Source organism: Athene noctua, chromosome 1, assembly GCF_965140245.1.
Source record: "Athene noctua chromosome 1, bAthNoc1.hap1.1, whole genome shotgun sequence".
In the NCBI taxonomy this organism is placed as follows: domain Eukaryota; kingdom Metazoa; phylum Chordata; class Aves; order Strigiformes; family Strigidae; genus Athene; species Athene noctua.
Window position 1 is genome coordinate 72,720,600 of NC_134037.1, and position 14,653 is coordinate 72,735,252.

The following is a 14,653-nucleotide window of genomic DNA, read 5'->3' on the forward strand; positions in this document are numbered from 1 at the left end:
AGCAGCAGGTCACTAATGAAGCATTCTTAATCAAACATCTGTGACCACTTTGCTTCCACTTTTCTAATAAGTCAGTGGTAATTAATGCATCTGCAATTACACAGTGCCAAAAAACATGCTGTGCATTTACTCAAGCAGTAGACAAGTGTGATGTGCTAAGGCATTTGGAATATTTTACAAGGTAAAGGACTAGCAAAACATACTCAGATTTCATCCTGACACACTTCCATTGTGTCTAATCTTCTGTCTATCAAAACTTCGGAAAGCACTATCTGCACAGAAAGCTTAAAAGATTCTTTTCAGATGTGGTAGGAAACTTTCAGACCAAAGCCATGAAAGCAGTAAATTATTCAGCTGCCCAGTCATACAGTGAATGCTGTAAGTCTTCATGCTATTCGTGCTAGCTGCAGTTTAGAGATCCATGGCCTCCTGCCATTGCTCAATATGCAAGTCAGTAAAGGGAAAATTCTTCCATTTATTCCGAAAGAATGAAAAAGCTCCATCGAGCCCTGAAAGAGGAAGTGAACAAGAGTTTCCAGATATAAAGTACTGAACAGCAGACTAGATTTCTCCATAGAAGAAGAAAATAACCTAGTAGAAACATGGAAATGCTGACTACATTTAACCGAAATTTTGTAAACCCTTACACTGATTTTTTGCTGCTAGACATTTTTTGAAATCATGATAAGAAAACATCAGAAAATAACACGAGAACAGCCATACTGGGTCATATCAAAGGTATATTTAGCCCTGGGCTAAGCATATAGGTATTTGGCTCTGATTATTTCAAGAAATTACCTCTAGTGCTGGATTGGAAAAGATAATAATTTGTGGATTAACATACATCTTCTCAACATGCTTATGACTTTACGCAATTCTTATAATCTCTATTTGGCTTCCCTTCTACTGAGCATCACAGGCAGAGAAGTCAGGCTATTTAGTTATTCTTTGTACCAAAGCTCGTCTCTCTCTTTGATTGCCTATGCGATCCCTCAGGGTACCTTTCCTGTTTTTTCGATAGTCCTATTAAGATAGGAAAATCAGAAAAGCACCAATGCAGCACAGATTTAAACAGTGGAATCAGAATGATCTGTACTACTTCTTTTTCATGTTGCAATGATTCTTGGGGGGAAAACTGCAGTCTATTTACTTTTCAACTGCTGGTGAGCAAAGAACTGCTGGTTCCATAGAACTGACTACAGTGAGATGGAAAGCTCAACTCAGAATGCAGTTTATGAATTAGTATTATTCTTCTATATGCATCAATTTACATTTGTCTACATAAATTTGGATCTTGTTTAATACTTTTTGGAAATCAAACAAGTTGCCCCTCATCCACTTTTTAATTTCTTCAAAGAAGACCAGTATATTCACGACACACAGCTTCCCATTACAAAATGCACTGTGACTCTTTACCACTATGTCGTGTTTATTCACACCTCAGTCAATTCTCTTTAGATGGTATTCCATCATTTTCCTTACAATGGTCACCAGCCTTCCTGGGCAGAGGTTCTACCCACCCTTTGAAAACACAGCACTACATTTCCCATATTTCAGATGAGAAGTCATCCACCACAATCAGCAGTTCAGTTATTTCTACCATAAGTTTCTTTACAACTATGTTTCAAAACCTTGAGTAATATCTGATCCACATGATATTTGAATGCAACAAATCCTTTAAAAATATAATAAAATATGACTTCCTTATTCCTGAAGAAATATTACATTTTCCTCAAACTTATAAACAGTCTATTGTCAGGCCTGACAAATTTCAGCCCTGGTCTAATGACATTTTTAAGATCTAGTTTCTTGGGAACCCTCCAAACAGGAAACATCTGGTTTGTCCCATTAGAAACTTAAGCTTTTACTTCTAGATTTGCCTTATACAAGATACTAATTTTCAAAAACAAAATATAAAAGATTTGCATTTATCCGGGGATTTCTCTGATTGTATCAGGTACTGTATATTAATTGCAAGCACTGTGAGTGTGTCATTGTATTTACTGATTAGGCCTATTTTTCTAATCTATAATTATTGTCATTTGAGCTTTTTTAATAGCATCGATTATACAATGTAAAAATATACCAGCTACATGTAACTGGCAGACTGCTATAAGTCCTGATTTTGAACCAAGACCCAAGTGTTCAGATAGCACATTAACAGAATAAGAAAGGGTGCATTACCCCACAGAATACCCTTTCTAATTACACAGCAGAGTGGGAATAGAAAGGGATAATGTGATGAAAGACATCCATACAGAAGGCAGTAGTCTACACATACGGCAGCTTAATTGTCGTGTAATTTTTTTTTTATAGACAAAGCAAAATTTTAAGAAGGAACTTAAAATTAGTAACAAAGGGCTGCTTTACAGATATTTTCAAGGAGTCTTCCAAGTATGAATTGTTACATAGAAAATTATAGAGGTATTTATTTGAAAATGTAACAACTAGACTCTCACTGAATAAGAAAAGACAGTCTCAAAAAAATCTTCAGAGACAGGACAAGATCATGTTTAATATGACCCAAGTAAGAAGACTGAGCTGAGAGAAGAAAAATCAGATTTGTTCAAAAAAAGAGCGAAGTCACAACGTTATTTTGATGTCATTTCAGACAGATATGAACAAGAAAAGACTGTATTTATCTAGCCAAAAGGTAAAAAACTTGCATAACAAAATGTGACGTGACCCGATGCTTTCTGTACAGATGTATACAAACATCTCCAAGATTCTAGACAGAAAGAATCTGTTAGAGACCGGAGAAGCCTGAATGTGAAAAACGAAAGGGATGTGCAAATCAGAGAGGGTGTCTGCCACAGAATGATCAGAGAGAGCTAGAGGCATACACAAAATGTGGTAAAGCTCAATATTAATAATAGTAGATTTGCGCTAAGTCCAGAAGAACACAGGTTAGAGAAACAACTAGGTTTTACCATCTGTAGGTGGTGATTCTGGATTATAGAGAGTAGCTAAATTAATATTTGCAAATGCTGTTAACCCCATAGATCAAGTAACAGGGAAGGCATGATGGGGATCCAGGACAGAATGCTGCAGATGAAAACACTGAAAAGGAGCATCCTGTAAAGAACACACTGAAGGGTAAGGAGAGAAGAACAAATGAAAGGAAATTGTACTACAGCATCCATCTTTTCCATCATTTTAGCCATTCAGTCAGATGATTTCATTATTTAGATCAACAACAATAATGCATCAAACAATTTTTGCACTCTTGTGATATCTGTCCAAATAATTGATGCAGCGGAAGGGCTCCATTGAGTTAAATCAGTCTCTGTCCTGCCTTTTCAAATCTAACAATATACTTTGGCTCTACAACATTCTCAACAGGCAATTTGCCTAAATCAGATTAGTACATCAAACTATTGTTAGCATTAATTAACTAGTAAATCAGCAGTCAGTTAACTAATTAGCATAGCAGTGCTCCCCAGAGTCAAGTAATTTATTAATTTAGTTTCAGTAAATACCCCTAGGCAAGTATGTGATGCCTTAGAAACATGTTTATAATTTGAAAATTAGAAGATGTAATAGATCTACATTTTTAGACATAGTCGTGCTTGAAAATCAAAAAAACAGTCTGTTTTGAATATGAAGTTAATTGATTTTTGAGCCCTAAAGTAATATATGGTTCCAGTTGCATGCAATTGTTTTCTTTTATCCAGCAGACTTGGCTTAAACTGTGTGAATCAACCGCTCAGCCTCCATTTTATTCAGAGCAGAGGGATTTTTAGTTGAGAAAGACCGAAGTTTCAGATATCTCCCTAGTTTTTCTTAGCTAAGAGGAAATAAAATGTTACTCCAACTTTGCTCTTCCATTTCTAATTTTTTTCTCACAACCTGTATTATGGAATGTGAAACAGATGGGTAGGTCTTTGGAAGCTATATTGCAATTTATAGTAGTTTTCAGTAATATGCTATGCTTACTTTCCTACAGTAGTAAATGTGCACTAAGAAATTATTTTAAAACCATGTGTTTTCTTGAGAAGACTAACATTTAGGGAAGCAGATATTTTTCTGTACACAAAATGAGAATGCATTTCATACATAATATTCCATAGCTAACAGATCATGTGCTTCCACAAGTGGAATAGGGTTTCTCCTAAGGCAATAAATACCCCTCTAGTCCTATGAAATAATATATTTTATACTGTTAGGCATCATTTTTTGTATTTTATTAAACTTTAAATTAACACTTTACACTTTACAAATGCAAATGAAAACTCAGTATCCCACAGTTAACAGAGTAAGCTGCTCAAACGACACCTTTCTATTCATAAGACTTTTGATTCATTCACCCAGCTAATGGTTGCAGTAGTTGAAGTCACTGCCCTTGATTTTTTTCTTGCCATCCCTCTGTAGCTCACTGCCCATGCAGCTACGTGATTGGATCAGAAGCTTGCCCAGCTCTTAGCTGCCACACCACATACTTTGTCTCCTCAGTTCAGCTCTTCCTCCACCTTCTATTTAGACCAAGATGTCAAACTCTGCACTGAAGTGACCAGTGTGCACACATAAGCTCTCTCCTGCAAACTCTGCTATTTGGGCGATAGTCTTCAACTAAAGAGGACTATCAATAGGTAGGACGACTCTATCCTAACTTTTTCTAGATTTGCCCATCATTTGCCAAAACCCCTGCTTACTGGTTATTTTCTCTTGGCACTCTTTCACAAGGCTGAAGTTTTTCATGACTAGGAAAAAAAGAGAACTTGAGTTTGCATTAAGATAGCTAGAATACACATTTTTAAAAAAAATATCAGTCTTCTTGCTTTTATTTCTGAAGAATGCCACTTAAAATCCAGGATGTTGTATGGCACAGATGCAGATTTTTTCCTCTCACTTAGAAACACCTATAGCATATGAGCAAGATTGGCTAGAAAAGGTTTAGGGCAGCAAGCTGTGTGTGTTTTACATATTTGACTCCAGTTTTCAGGAGAAAAACAAACAAACAAACAAACAATGTCTTCTCTACAAATAAATAAGATTGCAATTGAGTCTCACCTACTATAACCCCGCTTAATTTATGAAGTACTCTTGAACTGTAGTATCAGTGTGGTGACTATTAATTGGCTAAATATTAATCTCATTGCAGTAGAAATAAAATAACATAATCCACAGCAACATGCAGACTGACCTGTCCAGTAATAGGTTAGGTGCAAACAAAAGCTTTCCTGGGTGTTCCATGGAGCGCCAGACTAAGCCAATCATCAGTATCTCTAACCAGGCACATTCCAGCAGGTGGACCTGATCATGGAGTGTTAAATCCACAAATCCTGAAAGAATAAATAGGAGACAGTAAAAAAATACTCCAGTTTTGTAAGTAGAACAACATTATTCAGAGAATCAGGTTAAAAAGTGCATTGGAGCTGGATAACAAAGAAGAAAAAGCAATAAAACAGACATTTGTTCTCTTTAGATTTGGGGCTGAGCTTTGCCTATTATTATATCCACTGTGGTTCCATTCTACAGAACAGTGAGCACTTTCTAGCCCCTGGCTGCGTCCTCCTGGCTGTACCCTACCCCAAGAACAGGGCAAGACCTCTAGACAATTTAGAATTGAGACAGTTTCAGTCCATGCTACTTTACAAAAGTGGTAACTATTGAGGGGGAAAAAAAAAAAAAAATTGTCTTTTCCTGTATTTTTCCATTATTACCAAATGCAAAAATACTTTCAGAATTCACAGACTGATGTAATGGCATTTGCCTGAGTCACTGAACAGCCTCAAACAATAGAGCTGAAAGTTAAAAGAGCAACATTCTTAACTACAAAGCATTGATTACAGCACTCAAGAATAAAATTGGCAGAAACTGCTAACTATATATGGAGAACAAACAATAAACACCATGTTTCCTGTTAAGTATTGCCTTAGTATGACAACACATAATAATATAGCAGTTTTATCTATGCTTGAAGAATACAACAGCAACGCAGGGGCACAAGTCCCCATGTGGTGTCTGAAGTCTGCAATCAGTGCAGTCAGTTATAGTGCCATTGTTTCACGTGGCTGCACATTATTCTGCAGCAGATTGCTTTGATTGTTGCAGTAAAACTGAACTTGTTACAACTGTGACAATTCACTTTCTTGTAAAACTCTGCTCATTCGACAATATTCTGGATGCCACAATGCTCTGGTTTGTTCTCTGCACTGTCTTGGTCTTTATTTTTACTACATCTATTCTCAAAACTCCTTTTTAAGCCCAGTCTTTTTATTAGCTATATTTTTCTCCATCCCCACATACAAAATTTCAGATTGCACTGAGGCTAGGTAGTCTGCCCAAAATTAAAGAGAGAAAGTAAAAAAGAAATCTCATCAATTACCTTACCAGTATTGTAGAGGAGCGATGTTTTGTTAGCCTGCTCTGAGAATAGAAATATACTGCCCAACAATGCTAACATCTTTTAAAGTACCTGAACATGAATACTTTGCATTAAAAAGCCCTAAAAGGATTGGCCAACTGTCTGTCTGTCATTGCTGTCTGGAATATTAACTCTAATTTCACTGAAGTTAAGGAAATTTCAAAAAACTAGGATGAAAAAGAAAACTGGTTTAGAGTCCACAGTTTAAGAGGTGTTAGTGTTGTTGGACAGTATTATTTCTATTGTCAGCCTGACATCTACTTTGGGTTCTATAACAAAACAGCTAACTCAAACCTTGACTAATGCAGGTTTAGAAGTCTGTAATATAATAATACACATCAACTGTAACTCATAAAAAACTTATCAAATTACCTTGATGGTTTTTTAGGTGACATTATAGTTTAGTTGATAAAAATAATAGTTTTGATGAAACAGAGTTCTACAAGACATTTGACTTCCTAAAAACATGTAACAGATGATTAACTGAATTAAAATATTTTAAATGACACATCTCCATACATAATGGCAAAAGGGTAATGAACTGAACTGCACTGACGTATTTCTAAAGGAATGCCATACAATTTACTTCTTTATCTTAGACATCATGATGGCATGTGGGAAATAATGCAAAAAGCAGATTGGTAATGTAAGCAATCTAAATCACTCACTAGCTTCATCATAAAAAATCTAGATATAAGTTTAAAACCAAGAACATTAAGCATATATACAAGATGGAAACAGTAGCAGCTATGAAGAGGACTTGAAAATGATGGAGAAAAATCAGCCCAGTTTGAGCTTCCAGTGGGAAGCTACATCTAATAAAGATGAGGAAATTTATAAAAAGCCAAGGAAACTCTAAGAGAGTAAGGAAATTAAATTACTTCTGTGTTACCTGAACTTCTTCAAGCGGGATGAGAAGTTGAACAGAATGACAGAGAAATGTCAAAATAAATAAAGCATTGAAAAACATGCCCTTTAGTGAGAAGTAAGAGGAATTTAGTTACTCTGTGAAGCTAAATAGACTAAAGGGGTTAAAGGGCTGCAATAGGTAAATACTTAAAGCAAAAGAGAACCGCATTACAAAAGGCAATGCCCTAACAAACAGAAGTCCATGCTGGAAGCTAATCCTGCTCCAAGTCGGACTGGGAATGAGGGGCCACTGTTAACAACAAAAGTTGTTATTATCTAAGCAACATACTAAGTTTCCATGAATTTGCTATCATTAGAAACATTAATCAAGATTTAATTATTATTTTTAAGACATACTCTTGCTCAAGCAAGCTAATTCAGAATAATGTTACAGAAGGTTAAATTAAATGATAAATCATTAGTCACCTCATCACTCAGAACATGCTGCACTTTAATGTCACTAAAATTGTATGTAGATGTGCACCGCATTCTCAGACATCACTGCCCTTTTAATGATGGCAAGTTTTGAAAGAAAAAGTATTTTTGAATTCTAAACTTTTGGTTACTGTGCTTTAAGAAAAAAGACCTTCAATTCACTGTTGCTAAGTTAATTGCAGCTTATGGATATAACCTACATCTGACTCCATACACCATACTGGCCAATTGCATGACCTTATGACACATCCCTCTTTCATATACAGATAAATTAACAGTATTTTTGAGTGACTGCCAACAAAGAACACAATAATTGTTCCACAAACCCTTGTATAAATATGGAAATCTGAACTTCTGAAAAGCTAGAAAGGTCTTCTGAGCACTCGAGCTAAGAGTAGGTGGCAAATAAATTTATGTTATGTGTAGAACGCAAAAAGGTAATGTTCAAACTAAACTGATTATCATTTCTAATATAAAGCAGCAGTATGGGCTGCATCCATGACAATATGATACAAATCTCTCTCTTCCAGACAAAAGACACTGTGAAGCAGCAGTGAGTCCATGGATAAAAAGCTATAAAAAGCCCTATTTTGTCAAGCATGACTCTCTAGAGCTGACATTAGACCTGGGAATCCAAAACTGTACGACCCTACCACCCTAAAAAAGGAAGGCAGCCAACACCTACAACAGGTATGAGCAAATCTCTTTGTAAACCAGGAGTTTGGCCAGTTGCCCAAAGGGGAATGCTTGCCATGAAGGAACACAAGGGCTGCTGGAAGTAGTAGTATGTAAAGCATATACCCCCAACAACAGAGAACTGGCTTATGCAGAAGATTGGTTGGTCTCAGTAAGGAACAACAAAGTTCAGATGGCTTTCATTTATTGCTACTGTAACATAAATTGTGAACCCTGCAGTCCTCTGAAATGACCAACAACATATACATATGTATGTCAAATTTTACCAATCAAATATTCTGAAACTAATAAATTCATCATTTTCCTTAGTGACTTTTGACCTAATAAATAGCTTTCCATTTTATCAAAAACAATTTCTCTAGCAATTAACATTGTCTGAGACCCAGTATCCAGTGTCATTGCAGATTTAATCCTACAACAGTAAGTCCTCCAGCAGGTACTTACTATCATTTGGGGGTCATTTATTATCATAACTTTGCAGGTTCTTCTAATATTGTTAAAACACAACTACAAGGTGTCCAGACTATTTGTCTTTACACAATAAATGATAAAGCAATCTTCTTTTTAAATCTGATCCAACTGTAATCCTACCTGTATGTTTATACCATATGTCTTAACTACCATGGTGTATACCTGAGACATGAATTTCAGTCAGTTTTTGCAAGATAATAAATGGTGTGCTATAAAGAATGATTCTGTCTCCAGGTGCTTTGAAGGAAAGTAGAGCAAAGGCAGTAAAAAGTTTTGAAAGCAATATCAAAGGTCCATCTAGCAAACTATCCCGTTTACAACAGCAATTGATACCAGATGCTTATGGCAAAACATACAGCAGGACAAACATACGTCTCTACAGAAAGCTTTCTCAGGCTCCAGTGGTATGCGGCTCAGGGACTTCCAGAGCCAAAGATGGCCTTTTTGTCCTTAATGTCCCTTAACATTTTTTCCTCCAAGTTTGTCCAGATGCTTTTTGAACCCACTTAGGCATTTAATCTGCTTCAGATTTTTTTATATACTCTGGAAACAGTATGCTTGAGTAAGGAGTTTCACACTCTAAATTAACACTAGGAAAAAAAAAAATATCCTGTTGTTCTGAAAAAAATATCTCTTACTTTCATTTGATGCAGCTCATTATTTTATTGGAAAAACCGTCATTCCCTAGGTCATCATCTCACTGCTAATCTTCTCTTTTCCAAACATTTTTAGTATATTCTGTCATTCCTCATGTGAAAGTTATCCTGTTCATCTTTGAACTCATCTTCTCAGAGCATTTTCCAGTTCAACTATATTCTTTCAGGGACAGTGAGACTATGACCACACAGTTTTTCAGTCTACTCTTGTTTTCACTATGTCAGTCAATGTCATCCATAATTTTTATCACCATCATTCACACCTTTTTTTTCAGCTAATTTTTGAATATGCTGAACAACACAGGCCTAACTATTGAACTCCAAAGGTTAGGTCTTTCCTGCTGCTTGTCTGGAAAGTCTTTTACTTGATAGCAACAGGAATTTTTATAATATCTCCTATAGCAAAAAATATAGGATATTGTACTATATAAAAATATTGTGGGAAATCAGAACATTCCTACATTGTATGCCTTAAATTTGCACAGATGAACCACTATTTTTTCTATCTTAATGCAGTGTATTTAGAAGTGGCAACAACCACAGGAAAAGGCTGTTATTTACAATTCAATACAGTATCTCAGCTATGCAACGGTCATGTAATAGACCACATTTGGAACAAAACACTAATTAGGCTGGCAAAGACAGCAGGGAAGTAATGATGAGTGCTGCAATCTAATAGTTAGCAACCATTAAGAGAGGTTTATATAGACAAAAATGTCTATGTAGATGAAACAGACAAACAGAAAAATAATTCCTACAGGAAGTTCTGTTCGCAAGAAACAGCCAGGAAGAGGAAAAACAGCATCTGTTTCTCCTAACCTAAAGCACATTGGAGGACCAATAGCTCAGTCACCACTGTTTGATCAAGATGGGAAATCTGGGCTTGCTGTATTCCCACGAGCTCAGTGCCCAACCTCTTCACTTCAAGCAGAGGTGAGACAGCATCTACGCATTTATCTAAACACATAAGATGACATTTTGATCTGAACTTTCATGGATCACTCAGTCTCTTCAACATTTAAGACAGAGTCCTGAAATCTCTTAGTTATAAGGTGGCTAGAAGCTAAGTGGCTAAAAATTAATTGCACCTTGACTATAGCCTTGTCTGTACACAACAAGAGCATGGCAAAACAGAGTCCAAGGACAAGCGAATCAGAGAATCACAAACACTGTTTTTCATGCGTTTCAGTATTAACACAGCTATCTCTATATTGCCACTCATTCCTACTTCTTTCCACAGATCTTCAGGCCAAAATTATAAGAAACTTTTATTAAGTTCTCCCTCCTGAGGGCATTTAAAGTATGACATGGACATATTGGCTTAACTGTTTTCATAACTCCAGTGTTTTAAATCAAGACCAATTTTGAAGACTGAAGATAAAAAATCTCTAAAATCTAACATTTTCAATCCAAACATTTTGCTAAAAATGTAGTCTCAATATTTTTTTTTTTAAAGAGACATTACTTTTGTGTCTGTAAGTGGAGTGAGAAAAAAATTAGCTGTGAGTTGCTGAGTTTGAGGGAGGAAAGTCTGAAAGGCAAACACAGAGAAAGTGGCACAATTGTAAGAGCCTCTAAATACTTTCTGCTCTTCAGAATTCTCTATTTTCACTGCATGTATGATTATAATATAGAAGAATACCATTCCAGATTTATACACTGTCTCCTCTAAGCCTAAACAGTCTGTCAGAAATTAAATGGGATGAGATCAGAGAGAGAAGCATCTGCCTTTAATTACTGTTAATTCCTTTTAAAAATTTTACTTCACATTTGCCCTTTTCAGCTCTGATGTTTCTAAACCTCTTCCTGAAAAATAACAATTACAATTTACAGGCGTAAACATAATACAGGTTAGGGTTGTTTGGGGTTTTGGTAAAGAGCCAGAAACTCAGAAAGATCATGATCTGTATTTGTACCAAAAGTCAAGATCAAGCAAGCTTTCGCCCTTCAACCCCATGGGAGGTTTCCATCCCCCCCGAGCTAGCCTCAGGACTCCTGTCTTATGGTTTGATGGATGCACTGCCCCAGGCAAACTCCCCACCTGATGCTGTCCCCAGAGTGGGACGCTGCAGGGATATCACATTTGTTGCTTTTCTTTCAGATCCCATTTCTAGGAGCTGGTCTGTTCGGCTTCCACCTAGAAGCTGCACTGAGACAATTCCAAAATGGATTTCTTAGGTAAAAGACAACCGTTTCAACTGTTTTCCAGGAATGTGTAGTTATCATGACTTCACTCAATGCTTTCTGCTGGCGCAAAAAGTGCATACTTTTTCAGGCCTGTCCAGTCCCTACCTTCAGGATGAGGAGACTAAAAAGCTCCTGAGGCCATTTCTGGTCCAAATAGCCAATGCCTTGTTCAGGACAGGAATCTCTCCTTCCCTCTTCAGGTACACACCAGTCTAAACTACAACTTGATGTACCCTGCATACATCAGATCTAATATATGCTATCCTATTTCAAATTTCCTATGCTAAGCCAGCTTGTAAAGAAGTTAGCCAAGTGGAAGCTGATCTACTCAAAGTCAATACTTTGCACCAAGCACAATCTGGATTTAAGGCTGTGAAAACACTTCAGGGGTAGTGACAGATAATCATCACTGGTCAGACATACATTCTTTTCTCCTGACAATCCCTTGCCACATTTTTATGAAATACTGCTGTCTTACCCGAGAGAAACATCAGAAGCCCACAGCCCAGCACCAGCTTGGCTGGCACTGCTCCTGACACGTTGGCCCAGGGGGGCTGTGGGAACAGCCAGCCCAGGAGCCAGCCCCTCACTTTGGAGTGCTCCTGTGAGTGTTTGGGACAGTGAGTTCTCACTGAACAGCAGCCTGAGCAAATTATTCTGCAGAGTTTGAGTGCCTGGGAAAAATATGTCCTATGCTGGTGGATGGTCAGGCCATGTGTCCAGAGCTCGAGGTTTCTTCCTCACTGTGCTCTCCCTGGAACAGACGCAGCTTGGAGAAGATAAACTGGGCTGTGCTGTGGCCTAAGCCTGTGGCTGTCACACAGTACACGCTTACCCAATGAAGCTAAGTGCTTTCATGTCCTGACTTTCCTTGCATGTCACTGTGTCTGCCTTGACTAAAACATAGTTTTTATTTTGAAAATGTTTCACTTTGTTAACCAAAGATTATTCCAGAAAGTGCATTAGCCGTACCAGTTAACACAAATACATTGAGGTCTTCCATCAGGGAACATAATAAAAGTAATCGGCACTCACATAGCACTTTACATTTTCAAAGGGCAGTAAAGCCATTAAGTATTATTAAATGTATTTTATAGATAGAACACAGAGAGGTTAAGTGCATCATCCAGGAGGAGGCAGAATTAGGATGGAGGTGTGGCAGGTTCTCAGCACACTCTCTAGTCCTTTCAGCCACAAAGATCTCTGGGGCGGAGAAGCCTCCTTGAACTCAAAGCGCAAAGCTCTGTTTCTTGCAAATCAGTAAAAAGCTAAAAAAAAAATAGAAGCAACTTAACTTTTCTTAAAGAGAAAAAGGAAAGAAAGCCCTACTAAATCGGGGGGGGGGGCATGGGATTGTTTAGAGTGTGAGCAGAAAACCTGGATGCAGAGAGCTAAACAAGCATTAATTCTTAATTAGTTTCAAAACACTCACTAATCTAGGCAAGGTGACTGCCTATATAAAAAAATCCTAAACCTAAGCTTTCTTTCCCCTTTAAACGAGCAGTTTTGAAAGTTATTAAAATAACAACAAATCTTACTACTAATTATAACAACTACTGTATAAAATTATTGCTAGAGAAGGCTGCCTGCCAGTTTGCTAGCGAAAGTTTATCAAGATATTTTTTTTAAAAAAAGGAAGACATATTTTTTTCTGTACAAAAACCAAGCACTTCAAATGATCAACAAAAAGTGATGTTCATTATTACATAACAAATTCCTGCAGCACTATATAGCAGTTATTTAAAGCACGTTAATGATCATTCATCCCTCGACTGTAATCCAGACATCTGAGACTCAGGCTACGCTTTTGCAAATGCAAGTTGCTACTTTATGGTTCTTTTATCACTGAGAGCTGTGCTATTTCTCAGGGAGTTCAGACTTGAAAATAAATTGCACAGGACATTGTCTGTGTACTGAGAACAGGACTATGGCAGCCTTTCCCAGTGATTACAAGTGTAGGAACAGACCATCAGCTGCATGTGAGAGCTTTTCTTTTGAAGGGTGTCCTCTGAAACTTTCACAGCACAGGTGAAGAAGGATACTATGCAAAACATACTAACTGCTGACTAAAACACATAGTATGAAGTAATACAACTTTTCTTTATTGTCTCTACAAACAGTTAATTACATTATGCTAAATTTATACCAGTACTCAGGCCAGCTGCAAGCAGGTTTGAAGGGTCTTTTTTTTTAATTTGTCATTTTTGTAAGAGGTCACTGCTATGCAAAACACTTTTCATCAAAAGCAGATCCAGCTAAAATAATTTGTGGGGCTGGTTATGCATTCTTGCCTGACTTTTACAAACTCAGAAGACATGCTCATAAATACAAGTTGTGCTCTCTACCTCATTCTTCCCCGTCCTTTCCCTCCCCACCCAACCAGGGCCTCTACTCTCCTGGTCTGTTTTGCTGATTTAAGTGTGCAGCCAACTGATGAAATAACCCAGCAAGAAGGAAGAGCGTGAAAGGAGAGTGACGGGCAGCTAGGGTGCACCCACCACCTTGGATGGTTTACACTTTGTATAAACCTGCGCCAAGACTTCATGTCCATCATGACTTGGATTTTTTTGTATGTTCAGCTGCATCCAAGAGAGCATGAGGTTTTCAGCATTTGTTTGACCTCCTTACTAAAGTACCAGGCTGTGCTCCAATCACAGCCTAAATCAAATGTAAATAAGTGATGGTTTTGTGGCTGTTGAGAAAAATCATTTGAGGCCAAAGGTCTCTTTAAGCAATCACTCTTTAAGCAATCATAATTTTTAAGCAAACATAGTCACTCGAGGGGGAAAAAGGAAGCAGACTGAAGTAGACTCTTTCACAGCTTTTTTAAATGACCCCAGCATGTCCCTGTGAAGTTTGAAATGGTCGCTTCAATACACAATTATCAGGGGAGAATTTTAAAGCATAAGATAACCTATGAGAATTCCCAGTT

General features: G+C 37.2%; 1 protein-coding gene across 1 annotated transcript in view; it reads right to left on the reverse strand.

The window, feature by feature from the left end:
• ESR1 (estrogen receptor 1) overlaps nt 1-14,653 on the reverse strand; it is a 163,476-nt gene that overhangs the window by 25,661 nt on the left and 123,162 nt on the right. The window contains 1 exon segment of the mRNA XM_074896545.1: nt 5,144-5,282. Within this exon segment, the coding sequence (XP_074752646.1) occupies nt 5,144-5,282 (139 nt within the window).